This window comes from Epinephelus fuscoguttatus, linkage group LG10 (genome assembly GCF_011397635.1).
Source record: "Epinephelus fuscoguttatus linkage group LG10, E.fuscoguttatus.final_Chr_v1".
Classification (NCBI taxonomy): domain Eukaryota; kingdom Metazoa; phylum Chordata; class Actinopteri; order Perciformes; family Serranidae; genus Epinephelus; species Epinephelus fuscoguttatus.
The window spans coordinates 20,998,491-21,013,279 of NC_064761.1; the positions used below are offsets into that span (position 1 = coordinate 20,998,491).

The window sequence follows — 14,789 nt, forward strand, 5'->3', positions numbered from 1 at the left end:
CCAAGAATGCGGAGACTTTTCCACACCTTTCACTCCCGATGCCTCAGCACCAAGCTGCTGACAAAGGAACCTTTCAGACTCAGTTTTCACCAGGAAACATAAGCTGGTTTTTCCCCTCTCTGTCTATTTCTCATTGCTGTCAATGGGCCCTTCCAAGTGGTGTTTATGAAAGCTTAGAGATAGCAAATCAATTTTCTTATCCCTGATCTCTATGACCGTTGATATGGGGCTTGGCAGAAGGGTTTTCTCAGCAGGGGAATCAGAGGCTGATGCCCATGGCTAACCAGTCTGCTCCTGAGGAGGACTGTAGCTGATCTGATCTGATCTGAAAATGTTTGGCCTACTTTTCCACGTCTGTCTGGCAGTCTGGCCTCAAGTCTGTCATTCAGGGCTCCGTGAGAAGGGCCTGAGTTTACTGATGCTGAATTACTGTTAAAAAAAATGCTATTGGTTTTACTTCTTGGCCATTTATCATTTTGCACACTTTTATGTTTTCTTTTTTACATAGCATTTTATTTTGCATTAAAGCCTTTTAAAACCATTTCCCTTATGTTTGCTGTTCTTTACAGATTCTGGTCTAAGCAGCCCTCAGAGTGAAGCAGATTTTGACTATGAAAGTTAGTCTCTATGCTTTTAGCATTTGCGTACCAGCTTTCTTTATCTTTTTTTTTTTTTCCCAAGCACGCTTGCCTCCATTTACAAATACATAATTTGCATTTGTTTGTTTTTTTCACATTATGCAGCAAAAATTTTAGCACTAATTAATTTGATGTTGGTTTCTATTGGTATACTGGGCTGTATTTTTTTTTTCTTTAATTGGATGTCAGTCACGATATTCACTTGGGCTGTTGGCTGTGCATTAATCCACCATGCATAAATAACCTGTGCGATCACTTCTGCTGATGTAGAGATGGTTGAGAGGTGTTTTTTGTTTTTGATTTTTTTTACAGGAGTACAATCTGTGTTATCCCTCTTTCTCTGCCTCCCTTTCCTCACCTCCTTGTTGTTGGTCTCCCTTCCCCTTCCTCCTCCTCCTTCACCACCACTGCTCCATTTCCATTCTGAAGTAACAGGGTCTTTTCTGCGCTCGGAGATAACGAGCAGAATTAATTAAAGCAGTGGCAAACAATGGCTCGACATTTGATCACCCCCTCTCCCTGCTCACTGCAAAAGGATCATCTGGGAGGAAAAGCAGAGTTTCTGGTTTTCCTCTTCCCCCTTTTTCCCCGCTTTATTTTCTTTGCTTACCCACAGACAGACTTCTTCCCTTTTATATGGAAATACGCAACATCACAAATAGGCTTTTCGAGAGAGAGACTGCTTTGGCTTATCAAAAAGAATCATTATATTTCTCAGGCGCATCGACTGCGGATCGGGAGATTGGAAATGTGTAATTAGACGCTAGTTTGTTTTTCTGTGTTCATTGATCACGCTGTTGATTGCGGTGAAAAAAAAAATGGAAGAGTCTGTACGTGGATAGTAAAAAGCCGTGGGTGAAGGGGTGGGGGGTGCTGAAGAGTAGGATGAGAGCTTTGGAGTGGGGGTAGGGAATAACAACAATTTGTCCTTGAGCGACTTTGCTCGAGTACAGGTCACGGCAAAACGCCTAGTTTTGAAAGTAAATCTTTTCTTAGATGAACACTGCAATGTGCCGTGTGGTGTGTAAATGACAAAATGAATAAGAGAACAAATCAGGCGCGATCGACTCATTTGTCTTGAGAACAAAACAAATGGATGAGGGTGGGAAAGTGCACAGGGAAAGAGAGAAATGGATGCACAAACAGATTGGTTTAGCTGTGAGGTTCATCTTTGAAAACATGACAACTTATAGATGTATAGCATTATGTTGGCAGAGGTGGAATAAAGGCAAAATATTGGATTTAAGCATCTTGCAGTTTTGAGGATTCAAATTATTTTCCAGCAAGTTTCTCAAAACCTTCTACCAAAGTTTGAGGGAGTAAACAAACACTAGTATGTATAACCCTCAGCCTACCCCACTGGCAGGGCATCATGCTTTATTTGGGTGTATATGTAAACACTTTGTCCTGATATAGCTCTCCAGCTGTACCAGGTTCTTATACATGCAGACAGTAATGTGGGGAGTAAACACAAACTGTAAGGAATTGATGGAGTTTGAGTATATCAGCAACTCACTCCCAAACACACACAGAGACACGCAGAGTAAAACCGTACAACCACGCACATACACACCAAACATTCTTTGATCTCGCCTCAAACAACCCACTCTTGTTCTCTCAAGGAGAAGTGAGGCCCCCTCATTTGCATACGCATTTACTTATTGCACTCATATTTTTCCTGATACCTTTTCCCTTTGAATTTGAGGCGAGTAAACTAACAACCAAATTCAATTTGCAATATTCCCTCTGTTTCTTGATGCTCGTCTCAATGAATTCCAGCACCAGATGTGATTAATAACTCTGTCTCATTCTCAAACGATGCCACCGCGGTCTGCACGCTCTGTCGGCTCATTGAGAAACCCAAGTCTGAATAAAGAAATACAGCTATGTCCAAATATGGTGATATAATTTGAGATCTCCTGTTACCCTTACAGTGTTTTGTTTGAGTTTCTTTTAAAGATATTTAACACAGGCTTTAAAAGATTAATTCTGTAAACATCATTTAAATGGCGATGATCATTAAGAAGGGCACGAGTGTTTGTCAAGTCGGCTGTTAATGCAGTGTGTCTGTTCATTTTCCGGAGGATGTCACGGCATCCGGTGTCAACTCCATTTGTCTCATATATGCATTGTAATCTTTGTTAATCTTCATGTAATTGACACCGCTGCATTGTTCTGTCAGTGTAAAATAAATTACCATCACTAATGAAGACTGTCAGCGCACAGAGTTGGGCTCCCCTCTCTTAAGCGCAACAAAAGCAGCCCAAACATCAGTGACCCCCTTGACATTGGGGGAGGGGGATCTTAAGCATTGTGCGAAAAGGGAAATTAAGGATGGTTAATGTGATTATGCCGATTTTCACGCCCAATTAAGCCTCGGTAACTTTTTTTTTTTTTATGAGGAGATTTCTACATTTCGTCGACTTTTGACCTCGTCACCCAGCAGGAAGAGAGACCTTTTACTAACAATATGAAAGCGTTAAGTATTGCCGATCTGCATGCAGGGACACAGCCACAATCTATGGCTGCTCCATATTCCATTACATGGCCTCAGCATTATGCTCCTAAATGGATTAGCGACTGGAGTGCACAGCAGTGCTGATAATATTGTAGCAGCAGCTACACAATATTCAGTGGATATTGGAGCACGCCAAAAAAAAAAAAAAAGAATCTCACAATTTTGCCACCCAACTGAAAAGCTACTTCGTTCTTGGAATTCCTCGAAATAAATGACTGAAGACAACATAGTGGACATGCAACTGAGAGTTTGTGCTTTCGGAAGGTTAGGGGTGTTCATCTTAGAGCCAGTGTTCACTTACTTTAGGGAATCAGCAGATGGAGGGAAGGGTCGAAACAGCAGCTTGCTTGCTTTGCACCGGCTGGCTGGAATGGAGCAGCTCACTGTGTCACTCAGCATCACTCACACTCCTAAACCTCCTTACCCCCCCATCCCCACCTCCCTTCCCACGAGCCCCCAGGTCAGGGCTCTGTTATGGAATAAGCCTTTTTATAGAGGCAACAGTCAAAATTGTCTCCATGCTAACAGCACAGCACAACAAGAGCATTACAGATAAAGGATAGAGCCGTACAGCATCCCTGTGGGATATGTTAGGTCTGATCTGCATCGGGGAGCTGTTTCATAGCTTCTCTCTCATCTTCCTTTTTCATAGAGGATGGTGCTTTGAGTAAGTTTAAATGTTGAAAATAATGACATATAGTTTTCATGCGTAGGTAATGAGAAATAACTAAGTAAAACCATCCTTCAAGACATAGGTCCTTTTGAAAGTTGCTTTTCCAGTGATCCAGAATTCTCCTCTTTTTTTTTTGCCATGCTGAAAGCAAATTTTACTTTTGATTATCTTCAATGAGGAGAACAAGGGATTTTCGTCAACATAAGCATTCCGGTGATTCAAAGAGTAAAAAGGGCTGTTGTGTTTTTTGTCTGTGATTTCACCATCAAAAACGTACATTTTTCATCTTGTGTCATTTTAAACTAATTTCCCGAGCTATTAAAAAATATCGATGCCTCCAGATGTTTTTCCTCTTGCTACACTCAGCAACACTGGTCCCGTTGGTCTGTCTATCATGTCAGCATCATGACCATTGTGGGAATTAATACAATTTGCTCTGTGGGTGTATGCTTCCAGCTTTTTTTGGCAAATAATCAATCAGCCCTGCTCAATAAACCCTAGCTGTTTTTGAGCTCTGGCCTGGTCCAATGAAGTGCATATAACATCACCAGTCTATATATGTCCGTGTGTGTGACATTCACCATGTTCTGCACAAGCTTCCTCACCACTATAACCCAAACTCCCATTGTTATGTAAGCAACAAACTCTCACCCATAAACTACGTGTTGTGTGATTTGAAAGTTTGGAACATGTGTGTCCTGTCTGCTGTACTAATAAACTTTCTGTCCTCTCTTCCCCCTGTGTGGAATTTCTCTCTCGATTTTTTGGCGAGCAGGTATGATGAATCATCCTCCCATCCCTATCTCAGAGCTGGCCGAACACACGGAGCTTCTCAAAGCCAACGACAACCTCAAGCTCTCCCAGGAATATGAGGTGAGCGGGCCAAGGGTCAAAGTTTCTCCAGAGCATTGATTTCTGTCTGATTGTGTTTTCACTGGAAGGGAACACAAGAGTCCCTTCTTCCGCTCAAGGGAATCGGCTGGTTCTTACCTTTCAAGTCTTATTTTTCCCTCTTGCTTGTCAACAATAGTGCAGCTGCTGATGCTTGAGCAATTATGAAATATCTGTTGTTGTCAGCCGCTCATTTTCTCAGATATATTTGCAGCCTCAGCATGGCAAAGCAAGACAATTGTCATTTCAATTACATAAAAAATTTCCCTTGGCGGGTTGTACTCCTGAACTCCCAGATGCAATTTCCTCAAATTCTCTGCTAAATAACAGAATCATTCCAGTGTAATGCATCCAGTCCTACATCAGGAAGCAGGAGAGAGGGGAAAAAGAAGTTGAATATTTCTGCTGTGAAATGAAACATGTCCTTTTTGTGACTTTCAAAATGTGGCTGCTTACTTACAAAATAGGGTAACTGCATTCAACTTAGGAAAAAATAGAAACACTGAGTACTTTATCAAGTTAAATCTATTTGAAAAATTAAACCTTTACCTAATTTGAACACCAGGAATTACAGATTGAGAGTTACTAAAGAAAATGTTATGGCTCCATAAGCTCAGCAAAAACGTTCTTCTAAAAAATGGAGATATAGTCTGGTGTACGCACAACTCCACTAATGTGTTTTTGGGGAAAAGCACACTAGCGTTAACATAGCACATTTGTGTGTGTGCGTGTGTAGAGGGGGTAACTGAGCTGTCTGAGCTCTGAGACCGCGGCGGTTATAAATGACACCAGAGTTGATTAGAAATCAGGAGTGCTGAATCAGCTCTCGTTTGCATACAAGCAATATCCCCTCCTCGCCGTTCCTAAATCACTGTGCCTGTCACCTCGCTGCACGCCGGGCTAAGGTAGGAAGCAGGTACACCAAGCATAGATTGCTGTCATCATGCCTGCCGGTGGATGTTGGTGGATAATGACTTCTCATAGCGATCCAGTATTTCTTGGGTATCTATTATTCATAAATCCACATCCAGGCTATGTACCAAATGGACAAGCTTGTTCCGTTCGGGGTGGGAATAGAGACGGGAGACGTGATGCCAAAGTTGACGCTTTGCTACAACCACAACTTCTAATTACTTGGCTTTGAGAGAACATTAAACCGCCCGTTCGTCTCTTCTCCCACTCTGTCTTTTTCACTCTCTCTGTCCCCCCTGCCCCTTCACAAAACCACCCCCCAGGAAAAATAAATGACCAAATTAAATAGAGAAGTGTAATTTTAATTTTGTTATTTTCTTGATGAATGGCTGCTCGTCCGGGCGCCCTGGCTTGCCAAGCGCAGCTCTACGGGGCTTTGACTGATTGGTTTTTAGCCAGGCGGGATGTGAGGGTGGAGGAAAAATGGAGGGAAGAGGGGAGAGAGATGAGGTGGGGAGGCTTGGTTAATGATGAGGATTCAGTGAGGGGAGAGAGAGAGGGAGCAGGGCATCTCAGCTGGAGAGCGGAGATGAAGAGGAGATAATCTGACACACAAACGGCAATGAAAAGGCAGCCACAGTCTTTACCTGACGATATTGAAGCCATAGAGTTTGTTATATATCTTCTGTGAGGCAGTTAGGAGCCACGTCCTATGGAGCCTGCCTTCTTGACAGGAGTTGTCGTTCCTCTTCGAACGTGTCATCGTGGATCATAAAGAGGAAGAGGGGGGAGAAATTGTAGCCACTGTAGAATATGGAATATGGACTTTTGCCATACTGGCATCCTAAATCTAATTTATTAAAAAATGATTCAAGTTTGGACTACACATATGTGGTTTTCAATTTTTGAATTGAGGGTTTTTTTCTGGGAACTGACCCCAATTTTTTATATGCACACACACACAGACACACACACACACACATACACACATTCAGCCTTAAGGTAATCTTGAAAGAAAGGGAAAATAGCTGGAGGGTGGCTGCAAGAGAGGGAGTGTAAACATCAGAAAGGGGACAGGAGATGGAGAAAGAGATAAAGAGCCAAAGAAATGTGGACAAAAAAAAAAGTGGAGGACTTTGAAGATGGAGAGATGCAGATAAGGAAAACGGGGACAAAGAACGAGGGATAGAGACGAGAGGGCAGAAAGAAAGAAATAAACAGATGGAAGCTCTGATTGCTGTAATGATTGCATGGAAATTGTTAGATCAGGTTTCCAGTTGGACTTCATTCAGCTTCGGTCTCTGTCTGCAGCCCCCCACTATACATGCTGGAGCCCCAACTGCAAATAACCTTCAAGCCTCCGTCCCCACACCAACAGAGCGCCAGACGCCTATAAGCAAACAACCAAATGTAATGGAATACTTAATTATCCTGACAAGGAAACAGAATATTTATCTGGAATTCTTGTTTTAAAGACACGGCTGAATTCATCTTCCGCCCAAGTATCGGGCCCTGCTCCACGCCCTCCCCTCGAAGGGGAGAGCTGCTGCCTTCATCAATATTGTTATTTGCCATTATGCACCCGCTACATTAATGATCTTGATAAAGTACTGTGTGCAGCTGCTGTGAGTATTTAAACCAGGCAGTGAGCAGATTTTCATGATACCATGTTCTTTTTTTTTTCCCTTTGGGGAAATCACCCTCTCAATCTCTCCCCCTCCCTCTCGCCTTTCTTTGATAACATTCAGGTCGTATTGTTATTGCTCAGCTCCTCCCAAGGCTCTTCTGATTTCTTCTTTGTGTGTGCATGTTTTGCCTGTCTCTGCCCCCTCCTCCGTCAGTCTATCGATCCAGGCCAGCAGTTCACCTGGGAACATTCCAACCTGGAGGTGAACAAGCCCAAAAATCGTTACGCCAACGTCATCGCCTATGACCACTCTCGAGTCATCCTGGCTCCAATCGAAGGTAAGGCTCACCAGGCCTCACACTCTGCACCCACAGTACACCACAGCAGACATTAGCTCAGCTTCTTGAAAAACATTTGGGAAATCTTCATAATTACAGAGTCAGTTTAAGCCATTAGGAAATTTTACTGGATAGACCGGACCGAGATCTAAACTGGAACAGTGCATAGCAGTGCAGGATAGAAGACATTAAATACAATGACGTCATTAAGACAAGAAGAATAAATACACAAGACTGGTCTGAATTTCACAAGACCGAAACTGTATTTTGATGGAGGCTAAACAGTACACTAGTCTCATCTCAGCTTGAAGCTAAGCAGTTCATGGAATCATAATATTTTGGGGGGGTTAGGCAAGGACTTGTTTCATCTCATCTTCAGACCCAGCACTCAGTCAGATCTCACACTCAGAGTGACCCAGGAATTTAACCAGTGTTTCCACTGTCCCATTTGTCTCATCCGATCTGTCCCACTCTCGTGACTTCCCTCTAACTGCCCACAGACAGAGTACTGAGAATCTCGGAGCCAGAAAAACTCTTCCCCTGACTCCTAAATCTCAAGGGACATTGTCAGAGGTAGTCACCCTTCACCGCTGACATTGTTCTGGTATTGCATCACCAGAAGAGCTCCAGACTCCTCAGTGTAGTGCCAAACTCCCCACTCCACAGTACTCTCCTTTTGTGTGAGCTAACTGCTCCGACTAGATTTCGACATCTCGCAATAGTCAGGCCAATTTGAGGGTGCGACAACATGCATAACAAAATTATCCCAGGGAAAAAATGCCTCGTCCATAAATACATAAATTAATCAAGTCTGAAATTTCTATTTTACACTGCAGTGATTTTGCCATTAGTCGCAGCAGTAGAACAATTCATGCACGCCGCCATTCTCTGTTCACTTAGCTATGACTAAAGCCAAGGCACCACAGTCGGATTGTGCGACGTGGTATCCGTTTTAATGACATTTGCCTCTCTTTTTCTTTCTTTTTTCCTTATTTTCATTCTTTTATTATTTATTTTTTTCTGCTCGTTTCTCCTTTGTTCTTTTCCCCCAACTCTCTCTCTCTCGCTCTTTCTGGTCTTTTTTGCTGGTCTTCTCTCTGTCTTTCTCTCCCCTCTTTTACTCTATTGTTGTCCTCACTGCGTCTCCTCTCTTAAATTAGCCCAGTGGAGTGTTTCATTGTTTGTCGCTTGAGTGAGGAGACGTCAGTCAAAGAGACGTGACTCTCCAACACAGATGCTGCCACACTGGAGCCTCTTTTCAACTGACAGGATTGTAGAAGTTGGTTAAATGAAGATGGGTGATGTTCTGTCTTATCGCTGTCAGATGCTCAGTGTTAGACACACTCTAATCGCAGATTATCCCGTTTCCATTTTCAACATTTTGGCTGAAATCCTTTTTGTAGAACAACTTCAAATGTGTGAGCCTGTCGTGATTCTGCACCCAGCCTGAAGATGCTTGTTTATACCTGGTATTAACAAGCGTCTTGGGTGATCTGATCACAAGTGGACAGCTCGAAGTTCGTCAGAATGTGTCTCCAGAAGTGTCTCGAATGAACTTGAAATCGGATCTCACTTTCCCGCTCTACATGCAAATAAGCATATACACAATTACCGTTTGCAAAGGCAAAATGTTTCATTGTTTTAAACCAGTGAGAGGTTTGTCGTTCCATTGACTCACCGGTAACAGCCCGCTCGTGCACATACAGGAACAAGGCTCACTGTTAGCACTGTTAGCTATTACCTAACAGTCATTACCAGGTTTAAAAACAGTCGTTTTGGCGTCAGTGTGATTCTGTGGGGACTGTTTAACAGCTGTTGATGTGTTAGCTTGTGCCAACCAGGCAGACATTGAACTGACCGTTCGCTAGGAGGAGAGCAGCTCAGGGGAGGGTCTCCTCAGTGCTAGGTCTACTGGCAGGGAGTCGATAAGCCAGGATGTCAGCTTCGTAGGCGGTTGTTAATGTGGCCCGGGACACATTAGCATACACACTGTTGAAAGAATGTGGCCATATGTGGCGCAGACCATATGTGGCCTAAGCGATTAGATCTCAAGACACATTAAGGATGCATGTGGTGCATTCACACCTGCACTGAGAGCTGTCCACTTGCCATCCGATCACCCACGACTTATATTAATACCAGGTGTAAACAGGGCCCTTGACTCTTTGGATGGAGGACAGTTAACATCACCACAACACCCTGATTCCCTGACATCTGAGGTTAATGACAGTTTTGCACCGCACATGATGAGACTAGAGGCTTGTTTCATAGTTACACAGCTATGCCACTTGGTATCATGAGCAATCCCTGCTGTGAACTGCAGATTGTAGCTTTGAAGTGTTGTGTTAGCTGCAGACACATTAAAGGATGCCACAGAATACTTACATGCAGTCAGTGGAAGCAGGATTTTGCGATAGAGCTTACAAGTGCTATATACGCCATCCTTGTCATTAAAATGTTTCCAGTACACATTTGTCTACCCCGCAATGTGGAGGCGTACCTTACGGCTAGATTTAGTGGACCGGTGTGCAACGGAGCATGGTGGCTGGCTGACAGGGATGGTAGTTGGATGTACCTCCCGGCTGTGGCGGCTGAGTGGCTGATTTACTCCTCGCTATCCTCCATCTACAAGCACGCTCCATCTGTGGTGGTGGTGGTAAATCAGATGTAGGCTGCTACGACATATCTACAGAAAACCTAGGCAGAACAGCAGAGGTAGAAAAAGAACATGACAGAACAGGCAGTACAGGAAGTTGTGACTGTGAGGCTTTTGCTGCATTTAAATCCATTCAAACTGAGGTGTCCTTCAGCTTTGCTGTAGCAGAGGGGGCGAAAGGCTGTGAGACTGTTTTAAAATCTCATTTAATCTTTTATTATGTCTTCAGATTTTATTTTCAATAGAAGCACTAAGATCTATCGGGTAATACAGTCGGCCGTATCTTAAGGCATTGCCACTGCTCTCTGGACAATTCAAAAATTTTCACAGATCTAAGCCAATTTTCACTTGTTTCAACAATAAGAGGTGCGAGAACTCATTATGTAAGCAATTTACTTGCTTTCTTTCTTTCCAATCTAGAATCTTGACACCTTCATTGATTGGGAAACGGGGTTAGTGTGTGTGAAAAACTGGGAATTGTCAAGGCAGATGGCACTAAACAAAGGGTGCAAATAATGAGTAGAGTAAAATAATAAAAAAGTCATATAGATTAAGGGAGAAAATGGATTAAAAGAGAAAAAAATCATAAAAGGTAGAATGTTCAATCTCTTAATATTTATCTTTTGCTGTGGTCTTTATTTAGGTATCACAGGTAGTGACTATATCAATGCCAACTACATTGATGGCTACAGAAAGCAGAATGCCTACATCGCCACCCAGGGTCCACTACCAGAGACATTCGGGGACTTCTGGAGGATGGTGTGGGAGCAGAGAGCAGCCACTGTGGTCATGATGACCAGGCTGGAGGAGAAGTCACGGGTAAGTCCACCTAAACGATTTTTGTATGGTTGCTGTGCACTGTTTTTTGCAGCTTTGTTTTTAAAGTTCCCTCCAGTGACATCCCAAACCACCTTTAAAATGCGTCTTTTAAATAAACCTTAAAATGAATCTGTGGTTCTCAAGACCAAGTACAAGAACCAGCTGCTTAAATGGCTCAGCTCTGCATTGATTTCCCAGTTCACACCTGAACGTCATCGGTAGGTAATGAGACTTCATTTTCTTGAGATGGATTGCTTTTGGAAAAGTGTAGAAATTTGAATGGGGTGCTGAACGCAGCAGGGGAGAGTGATAAAATAGAGTTAACTCAGAGACGGTCTATCTGTGTTGTGTATCTGATAAAGGTAGGCTGCGTATCCACTGGGAGTATCTTGGCTCTCGCTTCTCTCTTTATTTGCAGTGAAAACGACAAGCTGTTGCATGTTCCCCACAGTACTGAGAGCTTAGCAAGTTTTAGTGCTCGGAGTGCACAGTGCAGGAAGCTAAAATTAAATTTTAAGCAACAGAGTGCCACAGAGTTTTTGCGGTACTTGTGACCAGTGCCTCCCACGACCATCTGTTGATAGTGGAAGTTAGAGGAAAAAGTGCAAGGAGAGCACAGTGGCTTCGTCCCAGGAGGGAGGAGTGAGATGTCAGGGTGTGATCACACTAGTCCACTTTTATTTCTGTCTTTTAATACACGTATGTCCATGGGAAGTGGCCACCAGGTGTGCAGGAAGTGTATATTGTAGTCTTTGAAAGGGGCTCAGCCTGGAGATGGAAATGAACACTTTCCTTGGTGACGAACATCCATCTATTTTGAGTTGTGTCTGTGATGTGCAGACTTTTTTGTAAGCCAGCTAACGCTAACAAAAATCAGAAAGATTCATAGCAGGAAGACAGCACAGCAGCAGCACTTTACAACCAAACTATCAGTTTAAAAATGGAAAACATTTTAGAAAAATTGGCAGTTTGCATAGTGAATCAGTCGAAAGCTCGCTGGCTCTGTTAAGGAAGTCTCTTAGCTGTTTGACAGTTAGATATCAGTTCTGTTTGCCCGTAGTGACAGGTAGTCGTTACGCAAACAAAGTGCCTGTCATATGACCCATTTTTCTAAATTATGAGCTGAAAATGCAGGTGAGCGCTTCGAAAAAATGAAATAAAATAAAGGCAAATGGTGCGAGTACACCCTGAGGATGGACCTAGAAAGACTGTATCCTTCGCTATCAAGGAGTGGACGTGTCTAAATGTCAAAAAGCCAACCACGATGTTTCAACCTGTCAACTCGAACCTGTGTCAACATCAGGCTCACTCGGCCCAGGTGTCTCCGCTCATTTTCGCTCCCTCTATCCCTTTTCAATTGTTTACCTATCCCCCATCCCGACATGCGCGGTCCACTCCTGTCAAACGTGATCAGGATTAGCGGGCGGTAGAACTTGAGTGTCAGCTTGAGCAGGAAATGGGAGAGAAAGCTGGAGCGCAGTGCATCTCCCTCGCTGGCTGTCACTTCTCATCTGATGTCCGCCGGCGCGTCACACCCCATATTGAATGAATCTTTATTAAGTGAGCTGACAGAGGAGGGATGGGGGGAAGCAGGTGTTGTGTTTCCACATATACTGTAGAGCCATGGGATGAAAAGGAGCTGAAAACATTAGATACCCAATCAGGATTTGATGAGAAATTTTACTCCTAGCAAAGCATTCAGAAGAATGAGTTATGTGAGGACCTGAAATAAAACCACTTTACCAGGCTTTTATTTTGACACAACTGAATTAAGAATTGATTGCGAAGTAGTTATGTTTCCTAAATTTTAATTACAGTCCTGCACTCTGCATTGCCAGTAAACATTTTAGACATAGGGAAGGCTGTACGCAGGATTTGTGTGTGGGTACTGAAGTTAAGCTGAAAGAATGAAGTTGCTGTGACACTTGTGGTTACATCTGTTCAGCCTGCGTAGTGTTGTTTCTCAGATATGAAATAGAGAAAAGCTACCCTGTAGTTTCTGTCAACACCACCTGCGGTTTTAATCCACAGGAGGGCTTGCTTTATGAGCGGTGTTTGAGTGCATGTTATTATGTCGAAACAAGCATGGTTTGAAATTTCCTGTACTCCTCCCTTTATGTGGAGACACCTTTTAATAGAATGTCACATAGATCTGTCTCTCTCTCTTTCTGTCTCGCTTTCAGATTAAGTGTGACCAGTACTGGCCCAGTCGTGGCACAGAAACCTATGGTATGACCCAAGTGACCCTGTTGGACACTATAGAACTGGCTACTTTCTGTGTCCGCACTTTCTCCTTGCACAAGGTAGGATGATTACTCTCTATACCACCTCCCACACACATGTGTACACCACCACTTTGCTCTTTCACAGCGACACTGTAACAAACCAGCAAGGACTGCAAAGAATTCTGAAGTGGACGCCTGAGCAAAGACAATATTATATTTACTATCAAGTTGGACGACCATGAACGACACATTAAATGTCTTTCCTGTAAACAAAGGGCCTATTCACCTATCACATGTTGTAAAAAAAAACAAAAAAAAAAACAGACATAAAGTTTACATAGGCAACAAAAATGACTGCATAAACTGGTATCTTATATATTTCATCCATTACCCTTTTTCTGCATTGTCCTTCCAGTCCCCCCCTTTTACCTTGTTCGGCTCTCTCCCTCCTCAATAGATCATCTGTTTATGTGCGTCTGCCAAATTGGAGCACTTAGGTAAAGTGAGCAGAAGAGAAACTCAATATACATAATTGGCAGACTGCTCTCATGCTTCTATGCCCACACACACGCACACACACAAAATTTAAGAGTGAAACACACAGGCAGCTACAGAGTCTGCACACAGATGAAAACGTTCTTAAGATGACGCATCCACACATGCAATCTCACGCGCACACCTGTTCACAACCATTCATACCTCTGACACTCATGCGCAGATGTGATGCCACACACAGATACACACCTGCAGACATGAATAATACGCATTAGCATATACACGGACAGACGCTCACACACAGAAAAGAAGAGTCAGAAAAGAAAACAAAAAGGAACACTGGCACATTTACATGCAGACTCACTCTCAGTCGCAGACTCACACGTCTTGTGGTCATGCAAAAAGTGGTAGCCCCATGCCTAAGTCACAGCTGACTTTGTAGGAGTGTCAGCGGAACAATGAGCACCAAGGCAAACCAGTGACGGCAAAGATAGCAACGTATCAGCAGCCACGGTGCTTTAAAGCTCGCTGGTTGACATTCAGGGCCATTTACATTCTGCTGCTCTCAGCCTCCATCAAACCCACCGATAGGATTCTTTCTCTATCTATCGTCTCCTTCCTTCTCATAACTGCAGCCATTGCTGTGATTTCTCACTGAGCTGTTTTCACTTTATATCTCTGAGGGGGGAAAAATGCTGTGTTGAATTTGTGTGAAGTATAAGGTAGCACAAGCTGGCAGTACACTGACACAAACATACACACAGTGCATCTACAAAGCAGCCACCGTGGTACTTATCCATATGTATGCATGTCCTGCAGTGGTTTGGAATTGTGTCTGCTGATAAATCCTTAACCAAAAAAAAAAAAAAAAAAAAAAGACGTTTAAATCAAACCAGCAGCCAAGCACCAACCACATCCATTCAGCCTGCCTCAACTGCAGAAACAGGGAATGTCCAAAAGAAAATAAAGAGAAATAAGATTTAGGTCAGTTTGCTTT

General features: G+C 43.2%; 1 protein-coding gene across 9 annotated transcripts in view; it reads left to right on the forward strand.

The window, feature by feature from the left end:
- Positions 1 to 14,789, forward strand: part of ptprsa (protein tyrosine phosphatase receptor type Sa) — a 260,026-nt gene that overhangs the window by 222,520 nt on the left and 22,717 nt on the right. For 6 of the 9 annotated variants that reach the window (XM_049588106.1, XM_049588108.1, XM_049588107.1 and 3 more), the window contains 5 exons: positions 570 to 617; positions 4,605 to 4,702; positions 7,474 to 7,597; positions 10,897 to 11,072; positions 13,256 to 13,375. In XM_049588106.1, coding sequence (XP_049444063.1) covers positions 570 to 617; positions 4,605 to 4,702; positions 7,474 to 7,597; positions 10,897 to 11,072; positions 13,256 to 13,375 — 566 coding nt within the window. The remainder of the gene's footprint in view (positions 1 to 569; positions 618 to 4,604; positions 4,703 to 7,473; positions 7,598 to 10,896; positions 11,073 to 13,255; positions 13,376 to 14,789) is intronic. The other 3 variants (XM_049588110.1, XM_049588113.1, XM_049588114.1) reach the window with 1 other exon arrangement.